At 36.3% G+C, this 25597-nt stretch overlaps 1 protein-coding gene across 17 annotated transcripts in view; it reads right to left on the bottom strand.

Moving 5' to 3' along the window:
- Positions 1-2727: 2727 nt before the first annotated feature.
- Positions 2728-25597, bottom strand: part of TASP1 (taspase 1) — a 72780-nt gene continuing 49910 nt past the window's right edge. For 15 of the 17 annotated variants that reach the window (XM_040696953.2, XM_046938642.1, XM_015283502.4 and 12 more), the window contains 4 exons: positions 24792-24902; positions 19052-19162; positions 15584-15657; positions 2728-4269 (listed from right to left, as the gene is read on the bottom strand). In XM_040696953.2, coding sequence (XP_040552887.1) covers positions 4177-4269; positions 15584-15657; positions 19052-19162; positions 24792-24902 — 389 coding nt within the window. In that variant the 3' untranslated portion in view covers positions 2728-4176. Of the gene's footprint in view, positions 4270-15583; positions 15658-19051; positions 19163-19926; positions 19989-24791; positions 24903-25597 lie in introns of those variants that run through there. The other 2 variants (XR_001465625.4, XM_025148610.3) reach the window with 2 other exon arrangements.

Genomic DNA, 25597 nt, shown 5'->3' with positions numbered 1-25597 from the left:
TAGCTTTTGGTGTAGGTTGGTTTGTCTCAAGCTTCTCATATACTGTTTAAGAAGCAAGGTTTAAGAAGCAGTTACTTCAAACTCTTTTAGTCTGGAAACCATGCTTACAGACTCATGCTACCTGTAGTATCTGAGGACCTTCTGCCTCCCTTGGCCTATTTCTACAGATCTGAAGATAACCACACATCTGACAGCTACTCATTGCCTACAGGCCTGCACATCCTGCATCCTGGGAGTTACTCTCACCCTTGAGACCAGCAGCCAAGATCCAGGAGCCACTTAACACACCACAACACACGTGTGCTCCCTTGTGCAGTAATGCATGTCAACACCAGGGGCAGGAGAGCTGGCTAAAGATACTGCAGCATCTGAACACTGAGGAGACAGGGCAGCTGGTGCTTCTGTCTTGGGATGGGGAGCACAGAAAGAAGAGCACAACCTTGCAAGGAATTGTGAACTGAAAAGTTAGTGAAAGAGTGCAGGGCATAGGACATAAAATACATGTATTGCATTGCCATCACACAAAAGACTTCTAAAGCAACCAATGGCATTGTGGTCAAGATACAAAACCATAGGAAAGCAAGTCTCACCATAGCTGTTGCTTACATGTTCACCATTTCATATGGTTTGTTTAGGAGCATGACAGACATTTATTGGGCTCAAATCACTATTAAGTGACCTGGCTAATTTTTATGGGGATTTATTGCCCAGATGAATGTTGCATCACTATGGGTCCTTAGACAATAAAACCGCTCCTTAACTCTGTGCTATCCTGTAATGAAGCAAATGATCAAGCACAGCGCTATTAGAGCAGAACAACCTCCAATCTCCTACAGTTGTCTGTTAAAAAAAAAAAAAAAAAAAAAAAAAAAAGGGAGCAAAAAGAAAACAGCTTTTATTAATCAGTGGTGCTATCTATAGACCCACTAGAAATTATGGTGGCTGCACTGATTCCTTCTAATACCGTAATACTCAGTGGTTTCAAACTCCTTATCCAGACTCTGCTATCAACCTACATTTTAGTTAACAACAGCAGTTACCACAGCCTTGTTAATACCTTTGATATTTTTTAACTGTCTCCTTCCTCCTCCTTCATCCACAGCATCTCTCATATCAAACTTTACATAGGGGATGGCTGTAGTTTCAGAGAACTGGGCTCCCTCTTCCTTGCCAGTCAAATCACTTTCATCTCACACCCTTTCTAGAGATTAGTTTGTAAGCAGAGAAACATACTCTTTGTACATACAGAATACACAAAGTGGAATTCAAATCACCACTACACTTTACTGTGAGAGGCTATTAGAAGCTTTCAGAAGTAAAATTTATTATGACAGATTAGTGACTACTCCGGCACCAACTTGTCTGCTACAAAATAACCAAGGACATGTAATTGTGTGTTTGAGTATAAAATCAAGAGTATTCAAATTGTTTATATTTATATGCATTTCATCGGGTTATCCTTCCTTTATAATTTTAGACAGCTACTGCCACCAACTGTGTAATTTCCTCTTGGACTGTATCTGCTTGTGCCAGTGGCAATGGTTACTTGTCACGTACAAGAGTTTACAGATCACTTCATTGCTAAGTGTCTATCCTCACCACTTACTTTTCATTAAGCCTTTTTAAAATCCAAAATAGACCTGGAAGCAGCATTAGACCCACAATTAAGGTAGCGTAAGATCTCTCATTGGCTGAAGTGGGAGTAGGATGGCAGGAAGCTGTGCTCGTGCCAGTCTTTATGATACAGAACACTGATACAGAAATGCAAATGTCCTAAGACAGTTGCCTTCTCATGAGTACCAAAGGTAGAAAGTCAGCTCTGTACCTTGTTTGTGCTCTGTGCCTTTCTTGTGATTCACAGGACGTCTTTTACCTCTAGCCAGACAGAAGGAAAAGTTGGACAATGAAAAGAGACACTGCTTCAAGTTCAAACAATAACACCTGCATAATTCCATGAAGAAGCCTGGCTTTTTTCCACAAAAGTTGCTTAGGAAGTAATTGATTGGAATGCCACGTAGAAATGAAAGCAAAAGAAAAGCTAAACATACTGACTTTGGAGTTACAATTATATATATGTATGCAAATGTATGAATACACACAAAAACAAAATTCTGAGATAGCACATGGGAAAAAGATCGTAAATTGGTATCCAGGTCTCCATAGAGAGACACTGAGCAAGTGGAGGAAACAACTTATCAATTTATGCAATGCACAAGCCCTTCTGCATTCCTTGTTACATGAAAATGCATTTATGCCAATGCTTCTACAAAGGCAATACTGCAAAGCACTTGAACAGTTAGCTCAATTGCTTTAACTCCTGCAAAAAAATATGTCATTTTCAAATATGGGTACATACAAACTCACAAGAATTATAACTGTTCTTCACACATTATACAGTGCAGCACCCATACAATCACTTAATGTTGTACGTTAGAGAAATTTCAATGGCTCTGACAACTAAACTTCATTGTTAGAACATATCTGAAGTGTTGTACTCTGCACTGCCAAACCTTAACTAGTGTAAAGCACTACACTTCTTCATTCTATCAGACCAGACTCTGGCTGTACCTCCAAGAATGCAGATGGACATCTCAGCACAAACTACTTTAGACAGATGCATTCCACTTTTTGGTTTTGCTTGTTTCATATTATTTACAAGAATTCATAGAAATATGTTAAACTATAGGACCACACTGATGTCACAATTAAAAAAAAATCAGACACAAATAAGAACATATCTCAATGTATTATTTAACATAAGAGTGAAAATGAATTCAGGCTACTAAAAAAATGTATTAAGATTTTTATCCATGAAACATTGGTACTACAATCAATGTAACCATTTAATCAGCAGTCAAGTAGGTCTGTTATAGGCAGGCACAACATTACAAAAGAGGATAGTACAATGCCCAATTAAGCAAATACAGTCTGAATACCTATTCCTCCACTATTTCTGAAAACAGAATTATCAAATATCCACCAGGGAAAAAGATGAACTAATTTAGTTTTTCTTTGGCATACTTATCATGACAATGAATTAATTACAAAAGTCTTCTATTGCTGCCAGTGCTGTGAAGAAAGAAGTACTGAATGGAAGATTGTATGTGAGAAGTCACTTTTAGGACACAGGCGATCTGGCTAACATATCAGAACTGGTGACAAAAGACAGTTCAGCTGCCAACGCTTCACAAGGCAGACAAGGTTTACACTGTTTTATACTGCAGTTTTGTTGAAGGTGTAAAAAAAATACAGTAAATTTATGCACAGTACATACTTATTACACACAGTTATATAAATACCCATGCTGTGGCTGGACTTTAGGAAGTTGCTTTATCCGTAAGAAAGCTAGTATCAGACCTCCCAGCATCCATTCAATACACATTGCACTTTGCATCCAGTAATATGCTCATTTCTGTACCTCTCTTAAAAATAGATTTAAAACAGAAGCAAAGAATAATATTGAATCTTTCCATAAACTTTGTTTTCTTATTTACATTGTAATATTCCATTATACATAAAGACTGCATTACGATACATTATCTTCATATAGCATTTTGTAATAGATACAGCTTGAAGCTATTAACATCTTAGTTTGGAAACAGAGATATGACTTATAAGATTATTTAGAACAATTCTAGCCTTAATTTTGCTCTAGTTTGTTTCACTGAAACCATTCTTTGACAAAAAAATTCCTCCTTATTGGGGAGGAAAAAAACAACCCATGTTTAAACCACCACTGGATTTCCTTAAACCACTGAGAAACTTTGAAACCATAATCATTTTTGCATACTTATATATCCACTTCAAAGGCCTGTTCCTTTTAAATTTAGAACATGAACGACAATTGTGACCACATCTTTAAATTATTATTTCGTTTTAAATTTCGGATATTTTTCAAACATAAAACAATGAGAACGTAATTACTGATCATATATAATCTTTGTACAACGGGGAAGAGGTCCTCTTTTATCAGGGAAAAAATGAACATGCACACACTCCCATTCACAGAGTGAGAACATAAGCTACAGCAGCACTTGTCTCAAGTTATGGAGCACATGGTGGCAATACGGGGTATAAAGCAAGAGTAGAATTTCCAACATTTGTTAAGACACAAAAAAAGCCTTATTGTAGAAAAGGTCATTCACATTCTTTGCAGTGAAGTGAGGAATCAACTGTTCAGCTTTCTGGGCTCTCCAGTCGGCAGACTCCTCCTTCTATTGCCACGGACTGTCCTGCCACCGCTCCAGGAGGAAGTCTTGAAATGTGAGTCTGTGGAGAAGTCAAGAGAGTGTTACCAAAAACGATGAGAGGCGAAATTATGCAGGACACAGAACAAGCTTGCAGGTATTCAACAATTCACCTGTTCAGTGACTGTAGTCCAAAGGACAAATGACAAAGAAACTAGACAAGCTGTAAACAGTTTGGATTCTTTTGTATTTTGTTTGTGTTAATGTTTAACACATGAAGAGAATGACCATGACAGATGTGTAGAAGAGGTAAACTGAATGACTCAGTTCACTGCAAATAGAAGAAAGAATTATTCTGCATGAAAACAAAAGAAAAATAACTATGAAATTCCATGCTTTATTAGCCTATTCCTTAGGAAGATACAAAGGAAATCAGCACTGTATACAAAAGTATGTTTTGTAGAAATTCTAGAAAAAAAACTATTTGACAGAGATAAACCTGTACTTCGCAGCACATGGCGACTGCAAAGATGAACGTATATATAAAGAAAAATAGTACACAAAAACCAATTGTGTTTCTGTCAACAGGCATCTTTTCCATGGAGAAAACTTGCTTATGTTTTCATATGCACTGTTAATTTTGAGCTGCAGCACAGCCATTTTCAGATATATTGGTTGCCTTAATGTAGGCCAAGGGCTAAATCAATGTTTAACCAAGGCAGTGAAAAGACTCAGAAGCATGTTTCTACAAACTTTGCTGTTTCCAAGTTTCAGAGCTGCTGAATGGGTTCTGGTAAAACATAAAAAAGAGCCTTAGTGAAACTCTAAAATGCAGTAGGGCTGAAAATAGCATTTCTCTGGGCTTGAGGCAAAAAGTGTCACCAGCTGAAGCTATTCTCCAGCCACCCCTCTCACTGAAGCAGGAGCACAAGTTATGCATTTCATCAGGTGATTCATTAGTGCTCCAACAATTGATGCTTAAGCAATTATTAAATTAGGAAGAAGAAATGACTCCTACTATGATATAAAGCTCACAACAGTGAAGTTACTGGTGTGAAATTACAGCTTTCTCTAAGCACAGCCAACTATATATTTACGTTTTTGTATGCACATTATTCCATTTAAAAGGTTTAAGTGCTGAATAACAAGCAATGAGGCAATGGGCTGTAAGGGGGTTGGACTAAATGACCTTCAAGGACCCACTTCCAACCCAAATCATTCTATGATTCTGTGATGCAAAAGTCCCACAAATGTAACTTGCATCAACTTGAAAGTTATTTGATACTGTAACTGCAATTCATTGCATCCCAGAGAGGTTTTGTATCTTAGATATGACTTCTTTCAATTCCCTTCTTGATAAGGGTATCCTGGCTTCTGCTTTTAGTTGGTCATGTTTTCAGTTAAACTACAGGATGACATTTCATTAGAAGCATTTAAAGGTTTTCATTTTACTGCTAAACTTTGATCTCTGGCCTTTGTGCTTGATATATGAGCATCTTCTGACTTTCAGAAAAAAATTGGTTTTTATTTACCATTTCAAGAAAAAAAGACCCTTTCAAACCCCCTAGCTTCTCTTAAATGCAATTGACAACTTTGTAGTTTTTAAGTTTTTTTTAAGTTAAAAAAAAAAAAAAAAAAAAGAGCGAGAGAGAAAGAAAGAAAAACAAATGGAAGAAGGGTATTTTTGATTTTTAAGACCAAAGGACTGAAGACATTTTTCCAGGCCTGTGAAGATTTCTGAATGAAAAGTGGGATAGGATGGCAGTGTAAAAACAACATTATTCAAGGGGCACCATAGCCATCTTTCCTCAGCACACAAATGCCACTGATTGTTCAGTGAGATTCTGCACCCAAAGCAAACTCGTGGTCCAGACTAAATCAAGCATCATTTGTAAGTGAGATTGCTTACACTGTGATCTGTCAGAATTATTAGCAGACCGCATCATCAGGACAATAAAAAGCACAGAGGCACAAAGATAATGTCAAGAGGCATATGGGAGAAAACATTACCAAAATAGAAGAAATATTAACACTAGTGTGATTATCACAAATCTTATAATTAATTTTTTCCATTATAACTACTACAGACCTTACTTCATTTGTGTAAATTAGCTTTATCACCAAAATTATGAATTAATTTTTTGCATAGGCTTGACTTAACCCACAAGCCTAAGTTAAATGCCTAGTAAACAACTCACTAGAAATGTGAGACTTCATTCAAACCACAGATCAGGCAATTTTTAAAGTTAGCTATGCATAATATCTGAGTAAGATCTTGAGCAAGGAAAGGAAAAAAGTTCAAGAGAGGAAAAACAGATATTTAATGACTATCAATATATTATCAAGTACCTACATTTAAATAGATGTTTCCTATATAAAAACACATTTTATGTAGAAGGAAAAATGAGTTATCTATAAAGAGACAAAAACAAAAAATCCAACACCACAGAGTAGCATATGTACAGTTCCATCTACAGAAACATCCAAGCCACATAACAAAGTCTTTCTTAAAGCCTTTAACTGCGTCTTTTCATCTGCATACTTCATATGACCAAGCAAACACAGATACTGTCTTACACTGACTTTTTACTTTCACTGGTGTCTGTCTCATGTAGAGCAAAATCCACACAGATAGGAGAAGATAGCATTTAAAATTCGTTAATTAATAAGTAGTATCAAAGGATAAAATTGACATGTCAAGACAACTTCAGATGAACTTCCAAGTGCATTCTAACAATTATATCTCCTTTGTTCCTAGCCATAAGAATGAAGTTGAGTAAATAAAAATAAACTTCAAAGAACACTGAAGACATTTAAAATGTAACCACAGAACTTATTTGTAACGTTTGTTACACTTCTATACTCCCAACATCATATTTTACATTAAGTCCAGATTGCACAACGGATTAGACTGAGACTGAAAATTTAACAGTATTTTTTTTAAAAAACAACAAAAGAAACAAAAAAGAGACACACTGGAAAGCTTTTGGTTGAATTTGATTAATCCATCAGCTTTACAATCTGAATGAGCCCACATCTGAAGAAAATTGAACAAAAATAGGAAAAGAAGAATTTTTTTTCAGAATTAATCCTTCATCGAGCTTCAAGGAAGCCTCTCCTTGAGGAAACAGGAGTATACTGAGGAAAGGTAGATCAAGAATGACAAGGCTATCCAGAGCTTTGGCTCCATAAACACACATTTCACTGTCCTCGAGAAAATATTTTCATCTGTTTCCTTAGGAAAAAGCGAGGCTGGTGAGGGCCTTGTAGAAGCAGAGAACACAAATGCTAGATTAAGTACTTGGTTTTGATTTTTCCCCCACCTATATAGCACAACCCAGCTAAGCAGCCTTCAGATACCGATTCTTGGCGTGTATGGACTTGCCATCAAAAAACTAAATGAAACAAAAATTAGTCCCTCTTTCCTATCTAACTGAAACAAAATGGTGGAGCAACTGACAACCCCAGCCCTGCTTCTACAGACACTGCCTGCTGAAAGTTACTGTCTCTCAGTTTCTTTTGATGTATGCTGGAAAGCTTCCCACTGCCCTGTAAGTCCAAAACTAATCAGTCATCCTGCCTTGGAATAAGCGTTAACTGCTACGGGGACAATATATGATTTCATCTTTTCATCAAGAACATTTGATCAATTTTTTAAGTTACGTATTTTTTGTATAACTTTTTAAAAATACTACAAGTTGTGCCAAGACTTACTTTACTTCATGTCTCTCAAATAAAGTTTCTGAAACAAATTCAAGGCCAACTAATATCAAAAACTTCTCCCCTTTAGTTATTAAAGACCTATTTTTCTCCTTTTATTCACATTACTTTGTCACAACAGCTTCATTCTTTTCATTAAAAGCATACATACAGTGTAGAATTAATATAATGCATAAGCCAAAAGACAGACAACTCTGCATGAGAAAACTGAAGGCAATCAAATGCTGCCAAGAGAACAGAGTACAACTACCAGATGGCAGCACATTCAGTTCTTAAGCAAGTCAAGGGAGTACTTCAACTGTTTAGTTTTCTTATTACACGCTCAAGATGTGCTTTGGATGGAATAATTTATAAAATAAACTTTTTCCATTCATTACACTATTGAGATGAAATATAATGAAACAGAGACTGAGGATGTCATGTATAAGGGCTGGTCCAAAAGTAATGCCTCGTATTTTATTATGATGGCCCACAACATCAGAGGTGGATGTTGGTGAGATGGCAGTAGAGGTTGAACCTTCCCACCAGTACCCCGTTACATGCTGTTGCTGTGCAACAGATGGCAGCAGAGGGGCCATCTGACAGAATGGTGCCTGACATGGAAGCATGTATGAAGCAAAGGTGCGGAACTGAATTCCTCCATGCAGAAAAAACAGCACCCACTGACATTCATCAATGTGTGCTGAATGTTTACGGACAGCAAACAGCGGATGTGAGCACAGTGAGGCGGTGGGTGGCACATCCCAACAGTGGTGACAGCAAAAGTGAAGGATCACCTGTGCTGGTGCATATCTTTACAAGCGCAGCATGCGGGCTCTTGTTCATAGCTGGCAAAAATGCAGAGCTTGTGGTGCCTGTGTTGAAAAATAGTGTCTTGTAGCTGAGCATTTGCTTTATTAAATAGTACTATTGAGCTCTATCTGTCATAGTTTCCAGGGAAATACATAGGAGGCATTACTTTCAGAGCAACTTACAGACTTAATTAAATCCCTTGCTATCAATTTACTCCTTAAATAAAAGGAATACCAAATTCATATATTAGAAACTCAGAATCACTCATAGGTCTACTCATAGATTATTTAGGAAGCTAACAGATTTCTGAGCTCAAATTCATTCCATGGGTCAAATGTACTATTTCACACAATTTCTGCATCTATAAACTTCACTATGATGCCTTAGAAAACAATGACATTTCAAGAAAGTTGAAAACCAAAGCATTTTAACCTCTTCATATGATTCATATACATATTTTATCTGAAGCTATGTACCAACTAGTCATCTAATCAGCTCACCGCTCCTGGCTATTGTATAGATATTCTAAAATAGTGCCATATAGTTTAAAGTATGATTTTTACTGATCTGAACTGCAGGTGCTAAGTCAGGTTATTATATCTATATTTGCATGCCTAAATATACAGAATAATCTACTCTGCTCCATCCTAAGATATGATAGTCAAATACCAGGAAAGTTCCAGAACTTTTGGCTTCATGAAAGAACTCAACCAAAAAAATTGAACTTATCTTTCCATCTCAAAGCCCATAATTTCTATGATGGTCTACACGTCTAATATTTTGACTGGTATCTCACCACTGAAGGTTATTTCCAACAAGTATAAATATCTTATTTTTATGAGAGAACTGGATGTCATGCTATATGTGAAGAGTTATTTTCAAATAAGAATCTCTGAATGATTCCCCTGTCTCCAGACAAGAGTGAAGATTAAAGGGAAAAAAAAGTGTAACAGTGACATATACATTTCCTCTCTCATGAAGTTAAAAGACTGTCTCTGTAGTCTGAAATGAATGACTAAATTTTTTGAATTAGTATTTCTGTTAACTAACCAGGCTTGTTAATTTTTTCCACTAATTTTCAAATTAGAATTTGGATTCTTCCAGTATGTATTTCTTCACCCAATGAGTACTGGCTGGCTGCCTTCCTCCACAAAAGGGCTCTCACAAACCTTTTATTCACAGAGTAAAATACAGATGCTCAGTATCAGAAAACTAAACAACAGTCACTACAATCAGTGTTTGTCATACGTATGTCTTTAAACATAGAAAAAATAATTTTTGCTAATCTTCACAGAGTTAATGAAGTTGAGTAAATGTGATTATAACACATAATTTCACCAGGAAGAGTGAAGTGGAAATGATCTTCCTTGTCTATTGTGTTTCTTCACACTGAAACATGAAATTAGCGGCCAAAGACAAAATTTCTTTTGTGTATTACAACCACAACATTTGCTGTACACAGGAGTTGTTGCTGATGGGTGTTTTCAAAGACAGAATCGTACAACACTCTTCACCACTGTTCCCCTCATCTTGCAAAGCAACTTGAATTTGGTTCACTAGAAAACTGAAAGAATGGCGTATATAGTCTTGCAGTAAGAAAACCTGCAATATAATAAAGCTTAGTAATTAATGAATTGAACATATGCCAGAGATTTAAACTGGCAAATGAATCTGGATTACATTCAGCATCACATCTAGATTTTTAGAAATTAGTTGTCTAGGTCATCTGCCTATTAGAAAAAGTAAAATTCATAAAGCTGAATTACAATGATACCTCAAAATGATTGCAGATTTTGTAATAATAGCAAAAGTAAACAGCATTTATACACAGGTAACATATGAAAATGTATATCTACTAAGAACCACACTAAGATAACAAATTACTTCAAATATAGATAACACAGGACCAAAACTGCACATTGTTGGTATAAAGATTAGATTCTTCACTCAAAGAAGGCACTTGACCTTAAAACACTACTGAAAACATAGCAAGGAAGTCCCTGTTTTCAAGTAAAAATATAATTCACCATCAGCTATTCTAAATAACTAAGAGAATACAAAAACTTGGCAGGTTCAGAAAATGCAAGTTCTCTGGTACATCCTGACACTTTTTACTTTTTGCACACAAAACGTGGTGAGCTCCAAGTAAGCAAATACTCTGAAGACCCCGCCAGAACTAAAAGCGCTTCTGCTTGATTATACAAAAATATACAGTGACAAATCAAATGAAGATTGCCTACCACCAAATAGAATCTTCAAGAAATACAGTTTATACATGCACTTACATTGCAGGAATACATTTGCACTGTTATCTGGGATTGAGGAACCTCTTTTCCTTTGCAGCATCCTCAGTTGGGCTTAACAAAGAACAAGAAGATACAGAGACTGCAACTCAGAGAAACCCATCAACTTGTAATCTATCCACAAATCTCCTTTCATTTGGTTCTGCATTACATCTCAAATCACAATAATGTGAATTCAAGGAGTAGTCTATTTCCCCTCATTACTTGGCAAAAGGTCTCAAAGCCCTTCATGCAAAGTGGCACTTAAATGGCTTCAACAAACTCTACATCAGCCCTTAAGATTCTAAATACTGCACATCACTCATGACAGTGTGGACAGATCTCCAGGAAATAATACTGTAGTTATCAGGATATTTCCTCAATGGTCACAACTGTTCAAGCTCTCAGGATGTAACCTAATCAGTTCAGAAAAAAATTGAAATGATTAATTGAAAGCTGCCACAGTATCTTAGAAGAGATCAGAGCTTGGGTAACCTTTTTAGTTGGTACAACGATCTGCTGTTGGATCTATTGTAGATTCATAAAAAATACCTGGAAGGTTATTCTGAAGGCTAGAATCTCATAAAGAGAAGAAAGCTTGGGTAAAAGAGATAACAGATTATAAAAGGTCTCAAATTAATATCAAGTAATTCGTGATCAGCACCACAAAAACAGAAAGAAATACATCTACCTCTCCAATTCATAACAATATTCAAAATTCCAGGCCTTCAATCTAGAAGATAACTTTTGCTGATGAGGCAGCTACTGCTACAAAAGGAGCTAGGTAAGTGCAGAGGAAATCCACAGACTATTATTTTCTATCTTTTCTCAGGGCTATGGTCAGAACATTCCACAGTGGTCTAAAACATTCAACAGTCCCATTTAATGGCTAGAAATAGTTGAGTGTCAGACTGTGTGACAGTTCTATCATTACACAGATGTCAGTGAAAGAATTTGCTTCAGGAGACCTTGGGAGGTCCAGTCATGTTCCTAACGAACAGGACTAACACTGAAATAATGTGTCACAGTACTGCTTCACAAAGAAAGACTGGGACGGGCAACTGCCACAACAGAATGCATATGTCTCTAAAGTTCACGATAGCTGAGGGCTCCAGGTTCTGGCTGGGATAAAGCTGTAGCAAGAGGTCAGTTCCAAAAAGCATGTTAAAAAAGTTACAGTTGTTCAGACAAAACATTTGTTTCCCTCCACATCCAGCATGTGAACACTGGTGCTGAGTGATCGTTAAACCGATAGTGTCAAAAAGGGTGGCAAAAAATAAAGAATGCAATGATAAACCAGTAAGGATATGCTTCAAGCAGTTACTTCTGGCAATGATGTAAGGACCCAAGGGCACAAGAACCTGAAGAAAGTCAGATAACCACTAGGCAGGTAGTGATGATGAAATTACCAGTCTTATCCACTTTCAGCACTGAGAGAGAGCTGAAAGCAAGTAACAGGACACGCAATCAGAGATGACTGCATCAGCAAAAAAAGTGTGAACTTAGTTCAACTGGGAAGCATCCACGCTATTTTTAAAGAACAAGAACTTTCAACCAAACATTTTAACATTTTAACACAACATTCAACAGAAAACTGATTTTTCCAGGCAACTGGCTTTCCAAAAAAAGACTGGACATCTTTCCAGAAAGTATGCTTTAAATCAATTGTTAGTCACAGTGCAAAACTGTTCTACAGCTCTTGCAGGCTCAGCCATTTCTTGCATTCAGATCAGCTAGAGAGCACACATGCAGTCCTGTCTGGAGATGACTGGCCAGCTGTCACGTCTAATCAGAAGGAAGCAAAGCCCCATTGCAAGGCTGACTCCTCATCAGTACTTGGAGAGCTCACACTGCTAGAAGCCAGAAGCACCATCAGGTTAGGGTGTATGGTTTTGAGTCTCTGATTCCACTTTCCTTTCTCACTTCGTTTTTAAGGAATTACTGATGGTTGGTTGAATATGTTTCTACCTCCTGAGCACAATAGTTTCTGTAGTGAGCTGGCATCCAGCCGGTCAGAGTGTGTCTGCCTTACAACAAAGGCTTCTGATATTCTCCACAATCTTAGCATTGGATTCATAACAACCAGCTGCTAGTTACAGTTTGTTAGCCTCCAATACAGCAAGAAACACATCCAGATTAAAGGAGGTCCTCTCTTCTTTAGTATGTACCCCTTTATATAATTATGTTTCTAAATCATAACAGTGGATGCAGAATAAAACTTGAGTCCTTGACCAATGAAAGAAATAAAAACTGAGTTCCTTACCCCCCTAGAAAAATAGGAAAGCAACACGTTTCCATGAAAGCTGCTGTCTGATGATTTTGCTATGGTACTCACAAGCAAGTGGTATCTTAGACTTTTATTTTTATACCATTACTTTTTTCCACAGCAAGCACTCAAAATCAACTGTACCAAAACAGTTACTCTATTAAAGAAAAAGATTATATATATATTTCTTTAACTTACACTACATTGTGTTCTATTTCAAGCCCAGTTTTCCATCTATAACTTAGCCCTAGTTGTAGCAGAATAAAATTCCAGCTTTTATGACAGAAGACTTTTTTGATCAATAGAAGTCAGCAGCAAAAGCATTTGTGGTTTTTCTCTGGAAAGCATTTGTGGCCACAGACTCAAAGGAGGAAGAAAGGGAGGGGGATTAACTCTTCAATGAAGGTCAAAAGCATAATTTAAAAGCGAACCAAGAGGAGCAGCTGTGTCTGTCAGCACAATCACGATTACCAGCTGGAGAATTTACCAGCAGTATGAAAACAATGTGCACCAGATGTCAAATGTTGCAACTGTGAGTAGGAAAACATCTCTGGGCATGATACTGTCATGCTAGTACTCATTACCAGATAGATTTCACATTTAGCATTTATTAATTGATAAGAATGACACTACAGGAAGAAATAATAACATTTCCTTAGAACTAGCTTTTGAGCCTTACAGTGTAAGCCAGAAGCAGGTATGCACACTGTGATAATCTAACACTGTGCATTCTAGAAATTCTCCTTCTTTCCCTGTGAACACAATATAACAACTTTTAAATTTACTATTGAATACTAGGACATCCACAGCTCAGCTTGCATTAATTTTACTTGGTTCAGTCTGGGCTTTTAGTTTGAGTTTGGATTCTTTTCCAATAAAATGTAACACCAATATTAAGAGAACAAGTGAGAACATACCATATTCAACTAGAAATAACTTGACATACGTAATGAAAGAGAATACTTCACTAACACCTCTACCAACATTTCCTTTGCCAGCTTTTTACCTTATTTCTCCTTCTGGGTCTTTCTTACATTATAAAAAAAAGAAAAAAAGAAATTACCTTTCACTCCTCAAGTCAGACATCTGTTCCCAATGCTCCAGCCAGCAGTTACACCATTTTTGGTGTGTAAAATTAGTATGTCAATTTTACTCTTTTGTATGGTTTTTTTTTCCTATTACTGTAATCATTATTTCACTCACATTCTCCATTTCAGTTATATCTCAAATGAAACACAGCACCCCCTAACCCCCAAAAATGCCAAGCAAAAACAGAGAAAGATTTGAGTTTTAGACTCCTCTCCCCCTTTACTGCCGATAACTAAACTTTCCCCTCTAGCAGTGGCACAAGAAGCACCTATATCTGGAGAGAGCCAACAAAATCCAGACCCTCAAATTCTTCTCTCTTTCAGGCTTCAAAATTAATCCTTCTTTAAATTCCCTCTTCAGAATGCTGGATGCCTTTCTTACTCATATCTGCTGGTATCAAAATCTTGGCAGTCATCTCCTATTTTAATACATGTAAGCATTCCAGAAAATACACAAACTCTGCCATTACTTTAACATTATCAATGAGCCTTCTTTTACACCAGCTCTTTCCCCACTTTTGTCACTTCCTTTAACTGGCTCTGATTGTCCACTCTCAGCCTTAAATAGCTATTACTGTACATTATAGATGACGATAGAAATGATTCTATCTCCATTTGAAGCTTCCTCCACAATGATTCTCATTGCCCAAACACCTCTCTTACATATTCTAGTCACTACATGGTAGTACATGCCTTTTTTCTCCATTCAGTGCTGTATTCCAAAGAAGAGGTGGCTCTCATCCTCCTTGGATATCTCTACTGTTTGATGGCAATGATTTTTCCAGTTTCAACAGCTAAACTCAGTCTCAACTCTCATTCCAAAAAAAAAAAAAAAAAAAAAAAAAAGAAAAAAAAAAAAGGAAATAAGGGAACCTGCCTAGGAACTAGCTCAATGGCTTTTTTTTTAACATCTGCTCCCTTTTTTCTTAGTGGTTCAATTCCTTTATTTTGGAGGATGACAAGGCCACAAGAAAATACTGTACTATCCAATAAGTGTAACCGAACCAGACAGATGAAATTATTCAAATATAAGCTGACATAATACATACACCATTGTAGATTTGTTAATAGCTATCATTAAAAAAGGGAATCAGAAATACTCCAGCCATAGATACATTAAATTTCTTCTGCACCCATTACGTTTTCCTTCTCTTTAAGATAAATTTTTTTTAACAGATTTCCTATATAGATTCTCCTTAGCTTCTGTGCTCATTCTTACTGTATTACAACCTATTCTTCAAGTCTTACCTTAGCTTTGCCATCCTGTGCAGACATGTATCCTACACACATGCTCTCTGTTGTATGGCTCCACAGAAATTCCACTACAATGAAAAATGCACGGTGTCACAAGAATGCTTATAAGAATAAGAATGCTTAGAAGATGTAATTTAACAAGACAGAATCTTCCAAAACAAGACCAAGTCTGATCACCCAGCCTCTAGCACCAGCTGTATAAAGCATCAACTCTGTCATACTGAACACTCGCAGCTCATGTTGAAGACCAACAATTTTGTGTTTGTAGTGATAATGATTTAGAAAACTAAACACTGGCAATATGTATTGTTAATGCATGTTAATCCGGAAATCATTTTTCTGATCTTTGAAAGTGGCCTGATTTACCAGTCTTTTAAACAGCCCATTACAGCAATCTTTAATTCTCTGATATATATAAGCACACATACCCTAAAAAATTCCAATGTAAAGCACATTATTCATATGTTTAGGTCTCATCTACTGGAGCTTTACAAAGAAGTTTTACAAAAATTAAATAAGATGCTTTGAAAAGCTATTTTCACATGTTTTATTATAGACAAGACTTTTGCAACTTAAAAAGTGTGCTTAGATGTTGTTCAAAACATAATTCATTAATATTCCTCATAGTCCTTTAATATGACTGATGAAGGTCATAGCATGCTGAGTACATTTATCCTTTGAAACATTTTTCCTTGCATAGCAATTAACCATTAGTAGAACATTACATTTCTGACAATCCCAGTAGACTTGCAGACTCTGACAGATCTGTAGATACCATGACAAAAGAAAAGTGAACTTCATTTAGGTATGCAATTTGCTTCCCTGTAATAGATTCACAACTGATATTGCCAAAGTTTATCCAAAGATTTTCAGTGACATATATTCAGTGCGATGTAACTTCATTTCACGAGGCCAACTCTTCCCTAACACCCTGAAGATTCAACTGTCAATTAAAGTATTTATTTTTTGCAGACAAAATTAAATTTATCTTTTAATTTTGAGAAGCTAAACAACATTTCAGGCCAACTACCCCCAGAATATTTATTTGTCTTTGGTAACTCTAGACACATCCTTTTACATTTTTAAGATTTGTTTTCCTTCTACATTGTTCACCAAAGGTACCATACACTAGCCTGCAACATGATTAGCTATTTATTAAAAGCAACTGAATTACAATAAGATCCTACATTACATCTTAATTCTCTGAAGACATTTCAAACATTTTTGACTATTAAATAAATTTCTTTCCTGAAATTTATTTCAATAGTTTAAAAAATAGAAAAATAAAATCATTCCTGCAATGGAGACAAATGATTTCATTACTTTGTACACCAAATTCTTAAGTATTACACAACTTATCAGCAATTAAAACAACATAAGTAGTACATGTATTTAATTATGCATTAACACTAAAAGGCAGAAATTTCTACACACAAAAGAAATACCTATAGATAAGCTGTACTATGAGATTCTTAATTCAGTGGAAAGAAAATGAAAAAAAAAAAATCAACAGACAGTCTTTAATTACAGTGTACAAGTATGGGGATTTTCTTTATAAAATTTGAGGAAAAATATTCTATCTTCCTTAATAGGAACATGTTTTCTTACATCAAAGTCAAACATTAAACAGAAAATATTACTCTCACTTGCAAATGTAAGAAATTAAAGCTGATTTTATTTGTTCTTGTTTAATTAGGCTTGTATTGTCATTTTCTAAACTCCTTTTCAGATGTAGAATTTATGTGGTGGAATTCTTTCCACTAGATTAATAACGACATAATCATGTCATTCTTAAATTTGAAAACTGTAAATCAAACTTGCAACATTCTCTGCATGTTTAGCAACCCCATGTTCTGATTCAAGAGTCAGCATGAGACCATCTTGGCTTCCCAGCAACTGAAAGACAATAGCAGAACTACTTAACGGTCTACTTTTTCAAAAAGACAAGCCGTTTAAGTAATAACTCCAAAAATTTAACACACAAAATCTGTTTCCAAATTCTTTTCCCATTCAAGATTTTAAAAGTCCCTTTGTTGTTCACTACCACTATCCCAGCAGTATTAAGTGAATAGTAAAGGTTCATCTCGCAAATCTCTGTGTTTTTGCAAAAGCAAAACAAATGTACGTGAAACTCTTATGGAAGTCGTGTTTGTTGAACACATAAAGTGCACATCAACATTGATTGCTGGATTGAGAATCGTGATCTTGCTGTATTGAGCAAGATTATGTACTAGAGTAAATTACTTGGATGTGGAGTTTCAGTGGGATGAAAGTAGTAATGAGTTAAGACAGAGGTGTCTTTCTAAGGAGTAGCCCATCAATTGAAAAGAAATTACACAATTCGAGAATTACCAGGTGAGATGCTAAAACAAGCCTTAATACACAAATTTGTTGTCAGACTGGGTGATCAAATTTGTCAGATCAGATCCTAAAAGATATGACAACTACCTCAAAGCTGTAATGCTTCTGATAGCTATTCAGGAAGCACTTGAGGAAACAAGAGAAGAGGATTAAACTAAAGGAAAAACCTTTCATCCTGGTAGTGTATATAATTAAATGTGTATGACCCAGGCTCACATGACCCAATACATAAACACACGGTACGGCTGGACATATATGCCCACATTTGGGGAGCACCACAGGAAAGCATATGGTATGAGTGGCATGCCAAAATAATTAATGGACTTTACTGCTTCTGGGTTATATTTCTACCCACCTCTGCTAGTATTCTAACAGAGGTCAGTTTCCTAGCTATTTCTCTACTAAGGAAAACTACCTGACTGTTTCCTATATTACACTTGTTCCACTGTAAAGCAGTGAGATTGATACGTATCTTTTTTTGAAGGGACATATAGGGCTGAAAGGCTGAACTCTTTTAACCAGTCAGCTATTGATGGAGGCAAAGCAGTTTTCTGCTCATCACAATATAAAGAAGTACTCTTGTTATGTGTGTAGGCAAACAGTAATTGCAGCTTATCTGAAGAGATTTTCCTAGGCATAACAAAAAGAATTTCTAACTATTTTCCTTCTGAATTTTAAATCTATTCTTTGCATGTTCCATCCCCAAAAAAGGAAGAAAAAATAAAACTTTAGATCCTATGTTTGACATGTAAGCCACCGAGAAGCAATAAAAGAGCATATGCATTATCCCTAGCTGAAAATAAGATTGTTTGCAGAGCATATCCTGCCACCTCAGGCAACCATTATTTCTATGCTATGGTCTTAGAGGGATTCAATGATATTAACAGGTCAGACAGAGTGCTCTTTTCCACAATTTTCGAGGACAAGCAAGGCATATATTCTTATCTTACCTTCTAGGGTTTTATCATCTCAAACAATTTGTATGCATTTTTATTCCTGTGGCTTTTAAACAAGGGCAAACATTCAACGACAGTTTTCTATTTAATCTTTTACCTTGATTTAGCACCAAACCTCAAGTAACAATGAGTAAGGAAATATTACCTAGTAAAGTTGGTTTCTCCTGTGATAATTCAGGTTCTGCTGAACACCTGCAAGACCGAAGAACTATTACACCTCCGAGTACACCATCTTCATTGGCAAGGAAAGGTGAACCTGGACGAAATTGTTACCAATAATTATTTGCAGTTTCTTTAATTAGTTAATTATTTAATTAGTTTATTTAATCTAATGATTGAAAAGACTGTCACGGCCAACCACACAGTGCAAAACAACAGCAACAAGTAAGGTGCCTCCAGTTCCTGCACCAGCTGTGTTGTGGCCCATCAACCTCTAAATGGTGACAGTAAGAAACAGTTGCCTACAGTAATAGCATTACAGCGTTCTACACAACAGTAAATTCAGAGAGATTGCTTCTGCTCCCTTAAAATCAGATCTAAGCCAAAAACATGCTAAGTAGTACATCTTTAAAACAGAATATATTTTATTTTCCATTTAAAGCAATTTTTTTTTTAAAAGAGGGATTCTAATAGTATAAGATGTACATCCATTAGTAAGCCTCTGAAAATAATGGTAGAAATACACTATTATATTTCACTTCTAAATACAATTAATGCAGTGTACACAGGAAAAAAATTGAGTATTCTCAAAACACTGTGAATTCAAATGTTATGAACATATGTCATTAATTCAGTTCGAAAAATCATTTTATTATGGCCAAGCCTTCAAGAAAAAGAAAGAATAGGGCAGACTTTTGTAAAATAATAATAACATTAATAACAACGTTGATAATGGCATTTTTCATATGTGTATATATATGTAATCAAACCAGTTTTTAAATAGAAAGAGAAAAGCTGAAACTGAGTAACTTTCATGTATGCGAAAGCCATCATGGTTTCACATTAGAAGGGAAAAGTGATCTGACCTTCATGCTTCTACATCAGTTTTGCCCGCTCTGTATTCTTCAGAATGGCAGATCTTGCTAGACAATTTAAAAAAATCAGTAAAAACAAAATATGCCCACTACTCAAAAATGTTTTTAATTGCAACAGTTGATCTCATAGCCTGCTAATCACAAAGCTACAAAAACATGGGCAGTATCAGTTCAAGCCTCCATGAAACTCACTGTTCCTTTTTGTTTATATTGGTGTAACACTGAAGAATTTGGAAAGAAAAGTCCAAAAGCAAAACTTGTAGGAGGGCGTTAAGAAATAATGCTAGCTCTGACTGGTCACACCTGAGAGAAGACGTAGTAAAAACCAACCGAATAAAAAATATATTTTAATTCTCACCTCCTTGAATCACAAAATTCTGTTTTACAGAACATATTTCTCTCCTTCAAAGTGCAGCTATTCTGTTATTACTGACACATGGAAAGCATTATCAAGTTTTTAGTTATGTATTTTGTATGTTATTAATCTGCAATAACAGTCTCAAAAACAAGCAAACATCTTCAAGGCAGCTCCATGTTCACTGATCCCATCATGTTCTGGAAGAGCAACCATAGCTGAACACCAAGATCCAGTTTCAGCCTCAGAACTGGGCTGAAGCAATGCAAAGAAATTCCACAGATAAGCAGCTTCCAAGCTGAAGAGCACTTAGTCCAAACCATTCTTTTCTTTTAGGATATGATCAATATGTGCTAATCATTTCTGACCCTGTGCTACTTCCTGATTTGTAGCTACTAGACAGATGCAGTCTAGCACAGATCTGATATTTAACAGTAAAAGCAGTGTTTTCTTTACAGCTACCCAGCTGAAGGACTAACCAGTTGTTCATCAGATGTCTGCTATTCATAGTCTTCTATAGTAGAGAAACGATGACCAGCTTCTCTGTTTACATTAGCTTTCAAAGTCTTCAGAACTTTGCTCTCAACACTGAACGCGGTGTGGTGGAACCAATTAAGTGCTGTAGCATCCTCCAGCTGAACTGTTCTGTATCTTCTTGTGCATCTTTCACAACGTGAGTGAAATTCAGATTTTCTTAGGTCCACATTTCACCTACATCACTGTACCTTGTCAGCTTTTGTACACAGCAGTTTTAAAATGAAGCTGCTCACCCCTGTGCTTCTGCTATGTATCACACTATGTATCAAGCTAGCAATTTAAATAAACATCAGAGGAATGCTTGAGCACTAAATGAAGCCAGCTTTTAATTTCATGCAGCATTATTTGTTAAATGTCCAAGCACAAGCTGCCTGAAACCAGAGATTTTATATTTTATGATAATAAGAAGTTAAAACTTCAGTTTGAAATTTTTAAAGAAGCTGCAAGGGAGAGCATCTGTACTCTCAAACTTTACAAGTAAGATTTTAAGAAGTTAAATATCTGAGGATATTGCTATCCAAAAAAAGCCCAATGCTCTTAGTAAGGAGAAGCACAGGCAGGACCTAGGCAAACCTGAGTGTAACGTCAACAAGCCGTGGTAGTTTTTTAGAGGGTTTTATTGCATAGATAATGCAGAGCTCTGCTCAGTGCTGTCTGCCATCACACACAAACTTGTGAAATCTTAACCTTCCAGTGGACGAAATACGTTAACATCAAACTTCAGGATCACTTCATTCTTTTCTCAAATCTCTTTCTCCGTATCACAGAAAGAAGGTATATTAATGCTTCCATAGCATGCTTCCTCTGTTTTCAGGAGGATACTGCAAAGCTTAGAGTGATGCAGAATCTCAGTACAAAGCATAATACTGTAATACAGTCGCTGGCACTCTGGCAAAGTTTAAACATAAGGATTTTTCAGCCTGTCAGCTTAACTCAGAATGGGGAAATCAATGATTCCTAGCTGTCCAAGCTTCCTCTCCCAAGGGAGGCATTTGGCACAAGACTTCTAAAAGGGAAAGTTTTGGTGTCATTGTGGTGTTATAACCTTGCAGACACTGTTCATGTGAGAACCGAAGTACTGCTTATAAGCACAAGAATACACGACCACTTTTCTGCTAAGGGAAGAACAAATATAGGGTCCACCTATGTATATTAGCTCATTACTTTCCAGAACTTTGTAAGAAACTTTAAAGCAGAATTCAAAACGCTGCCATTGCTAAAAGCCTACATTTCCAGCCAGTGAGATGACACAAACATTTACTCTAAGTCTACATTCCACAAACTTGGCCATATTTGAAAGGAATGATGAGTAACAAAATCCTCTGTTCTTCTGTATGGAAGATATTTCTGTTTACAGAGCACCATTCTTCAACGGCTTTAGCATTCTTCTACAGAAGACATCAAGCCCACTCAACTTAGAAGCAGTTGAAATTTGATTTCTCCCACCTCTGTTCTAACCATCAATTGTGCATCATTCACAGCAAGTTGGCTCTGAGAAAGGATGAGACAAGCACATCTGCCATTACTTTGTTCATCACCTGCTGTTTAAACAGCACTCACTGTTTAAGCCAGGCATTCCCTAGCTGGAGGGATTCCCAGGACTCTGTGGAGATTTGAAGTTCTGTAAACAGGAAGCACCAATCTGATGGCAACTGCCAAAATCAGCTGTTCCTCCCTCCAATACAAGTAACACACATTCTGACTTCTGACAAAACATTCCAGCTCTGCTTTGTTAGAGCTATTAATTTTTTTTGGCCTTGGTCCATCATAATTCAGGATAAATGTTGACACTGCCACAAAATAGGACTTTAGAAAAGACTATCAAGAAAGGAATCCATGCCGTTAGCAAGCAGGCTAGTAAGTTGTTTCACCTCATTTTATTGTTTAGGAATGGTAACTAGTTCTGAATCATGCCATACATCTTGAGGTAAGAAATAACACATCAACATCTATGAAAATCGATAGGAAAAAAAAAAAACCAACCCAAACTATTTACTGCCTTATGTTTGATGTGCTATGCATCTGGCAACACTTGCATTATATTAGCATGACATGACTTTGCATTACTTCTTCAAAATTGCAAAGTCCCTCAATATTGCACAATTTGCTACAAACATGCATGTAAACATGTTACATGTAAACAACAAATGTATCTGGATTTTGAAGTCTCAATCAGTCTTCATTCACAGGACAGCTGAGGGCAAACTGGATTTCTTTGTTTCTAATCAAAACACAGAATTCAAGTATTTTACCTATGCAGGAAGGTAGATGAATCCCTTTTTTTCACTTCAACACTGCCCTGAAATGCCATTGAGAAGGTAATACATATCCCTACTGATGGATAACAAAACACTGCAGTGATAAGTTTTGAAAATAGAAATAAGACCCATAGCTAATTAACATAAGAAATTACAAAGAGGAATTATAAAACACTTTTCTTCCACCTTGCCTACCACGTAAAGCATGAATTTGATCCTGCCTCTCCCACTTGTCACTTTCCCTTGTTTTCTTGGTTTAAGTCTGTTTTCCCGAGGCAATAAGATATCACACTGTTAGCCCAGTATCTCTGTCTGCCCAGCTCCTCTTTCTCTGCAATTGATAGTTTCAGGTATAGCAAAAAGCTAAGTAACATTCAGTATGTTCTTAAGTCCAATACAAATATTTTCATCAAAGAAAATAATTCACATATCACATAATAGCCAGTTCACATTTAAAACAAAAACATGTGCTAAGCAAACTGATGCAAAATATATTCAAAATACATTCAAAGGGGGAAAAAAAAAGAAAAGATGAGCAAAAGCTGGTTGGTCACATTAAAGATATTTTTACCAGGAGAAACAGTAAGGGAACAGCACTTTTGCTAGCAGTTAGTAAAAGGAATAACAGGAACAACAGAAAAAAAGGTAAACCAAAAACCTCAAAGTGACTTGAAAAAAGAACCTCAGCTAAACAGTTCCTGAACTTCTTCATCTTTTATCAGCCAGTTTCTATGGAGCGTTATTAAGAAGTATTTTATTAGTAGCTGTTGTAAGTGCTCACACGTCTGTGTTTGTTAAAATGAAAGGAAATTAGGATATTCTAAATGTATGTCTCTTTTTGGTTTGCTACAACAAACAGCACAGCAAGTTTAGAGAGTATGGAGACCAAAAACCCGGTTTTCCTGAAGGCAGGTCACTTCCATATAGTCCCTGCAGTCCTGTCACTAATTGGTGACACTATCTGGTCTCATTTCTGAAGACCTCTTAGTCATAAATTCCTGATTTTCTGCACTGATATATTCCTGATTTCCTGCACTGGAATGAGTGATCAAATTAAAAAGTTAGATCTGTGCTACTTCAATTATAATACATTTAGAAAAAGTAATAGGATTCTGCATTTTCACAGCACCTAAAAATGACTGCAATACAGCAGCGGGCTATTAAGCGCAGCCTTCTAGTGTGAAGATAGCTCTTTCTCTAACAGTCAAACGTAATGCTGTCAGAATGAAAATTATGAAGTCAATTTCATAATGTAAATCACAAACCAGAATCTGTGTCTATTCAATTAGAACGTGCAGGGGTTTTGAGGTCTGCTATATTTAAAAGGGTTAATGTGATGAACAATTTTTATTAATGCTGTTAAACCACCTCTGAAGCATGCAATTGCACACCACAGCCAATGATTCAGACAGGAAATTCTTCTTTCAAACCTCTCCGGGTATTCTCTGACTCACATATCAATTGAAAAATTTCCAAGGGCTTTCCTTTAGGTTTCCTAAAATGTTCCTCTGTAGTTTGATCTAACATTGTTTAGATGTTTTAGATGTTTCTTTGACTGTTTAGACAACACTAAATCTGAAGCCAACCACATAAGGTTTCAAGAGAAGTCACAAAAATAAGCATCTTACCTTCATTTGATAAGGTTAATTGCATTTTAAACAATGTTGTGAAGTCCTTAGGCAATTAGTACCAGATACTTACCAATAAACTTGTTTTGCATAGTCTCTAGGAGAGCTTGGTGGGCATCTTCTGTTTGCAAAGCACACGAACATTCTCTGGCCAGTATGGTTCGGACAAGGTGCTCTCCACAACCTAGGGAAATATAAAGTTGAGGAATAGTCAAAATATAGGTAGTACTATGAAAACACTCTATCGTTATTATACAACATCACAAGCAAAAAAATAAAAGGTGCATGTGACAGGTATCTGCAAGTTTTTTATTTTTTAGGAGAGTGATACTGAGCCACCAGAAAGTTCAATGACACCAGCAGTTTCCCCTGCAGCTTTCCTAAAATTTCTACTGCACAAAGACGCAGACCAAAAAAGGTTAAATTCAGAGAGAAGAAACAGTAAAACTGCCTCTGACTTGTCATCTTTATCCAGATCCTGCACTTCTCTCTCAGTCCACTTACTAGTCATTCTCACAGGAATGATCCTTGGCTGCAGCTCACTGTATGCAATAAACATTTTTAAAGGATTAATCTTATAAAAATGACATCTTTAAATCAAGAACATATTTAGTGAATGCCACAATTACTGCTTTGCATGATCTGGGCCATCTGACTCAGTCTTCTGTCAGCAAAGGAAAAAGTGAACTTACCTACAGCTGTGTTATTTTGTCAGTGCGTCTCCTCATTTGGCTATTAATAAAAATTCATATCATTTTCAAAGGCTTATCTTAAAGGAACTGAAAAATGAAACTTGCCTATGAGGAAAACTACTCAGCCATTAGTGCTACTGTGTAGAAGCACTTTCACATCTGCTGTTTTTCTGCCATGCTATTTTCC

The sequence above is a fragment of the Gallus gallus genome, chromosome 3 (genome assembly GCF_016699485.2).
Source record: "Gallus gallus isolate bGalGal1 chromosome 3, bGalGal1.mat.broiler.GRCg7b, whole genome shotgun sequence".
Lineage (NCBI taxonomy): Eukaryota > Metazoa > Chordata > Aves > Galliformes > Phasianidae > Gallus > Gallus gallus.
Note: the sequence above shows the minus strand (reverse complement) of the source record. Positions and strands in the feature narration are given on the sequence as shown.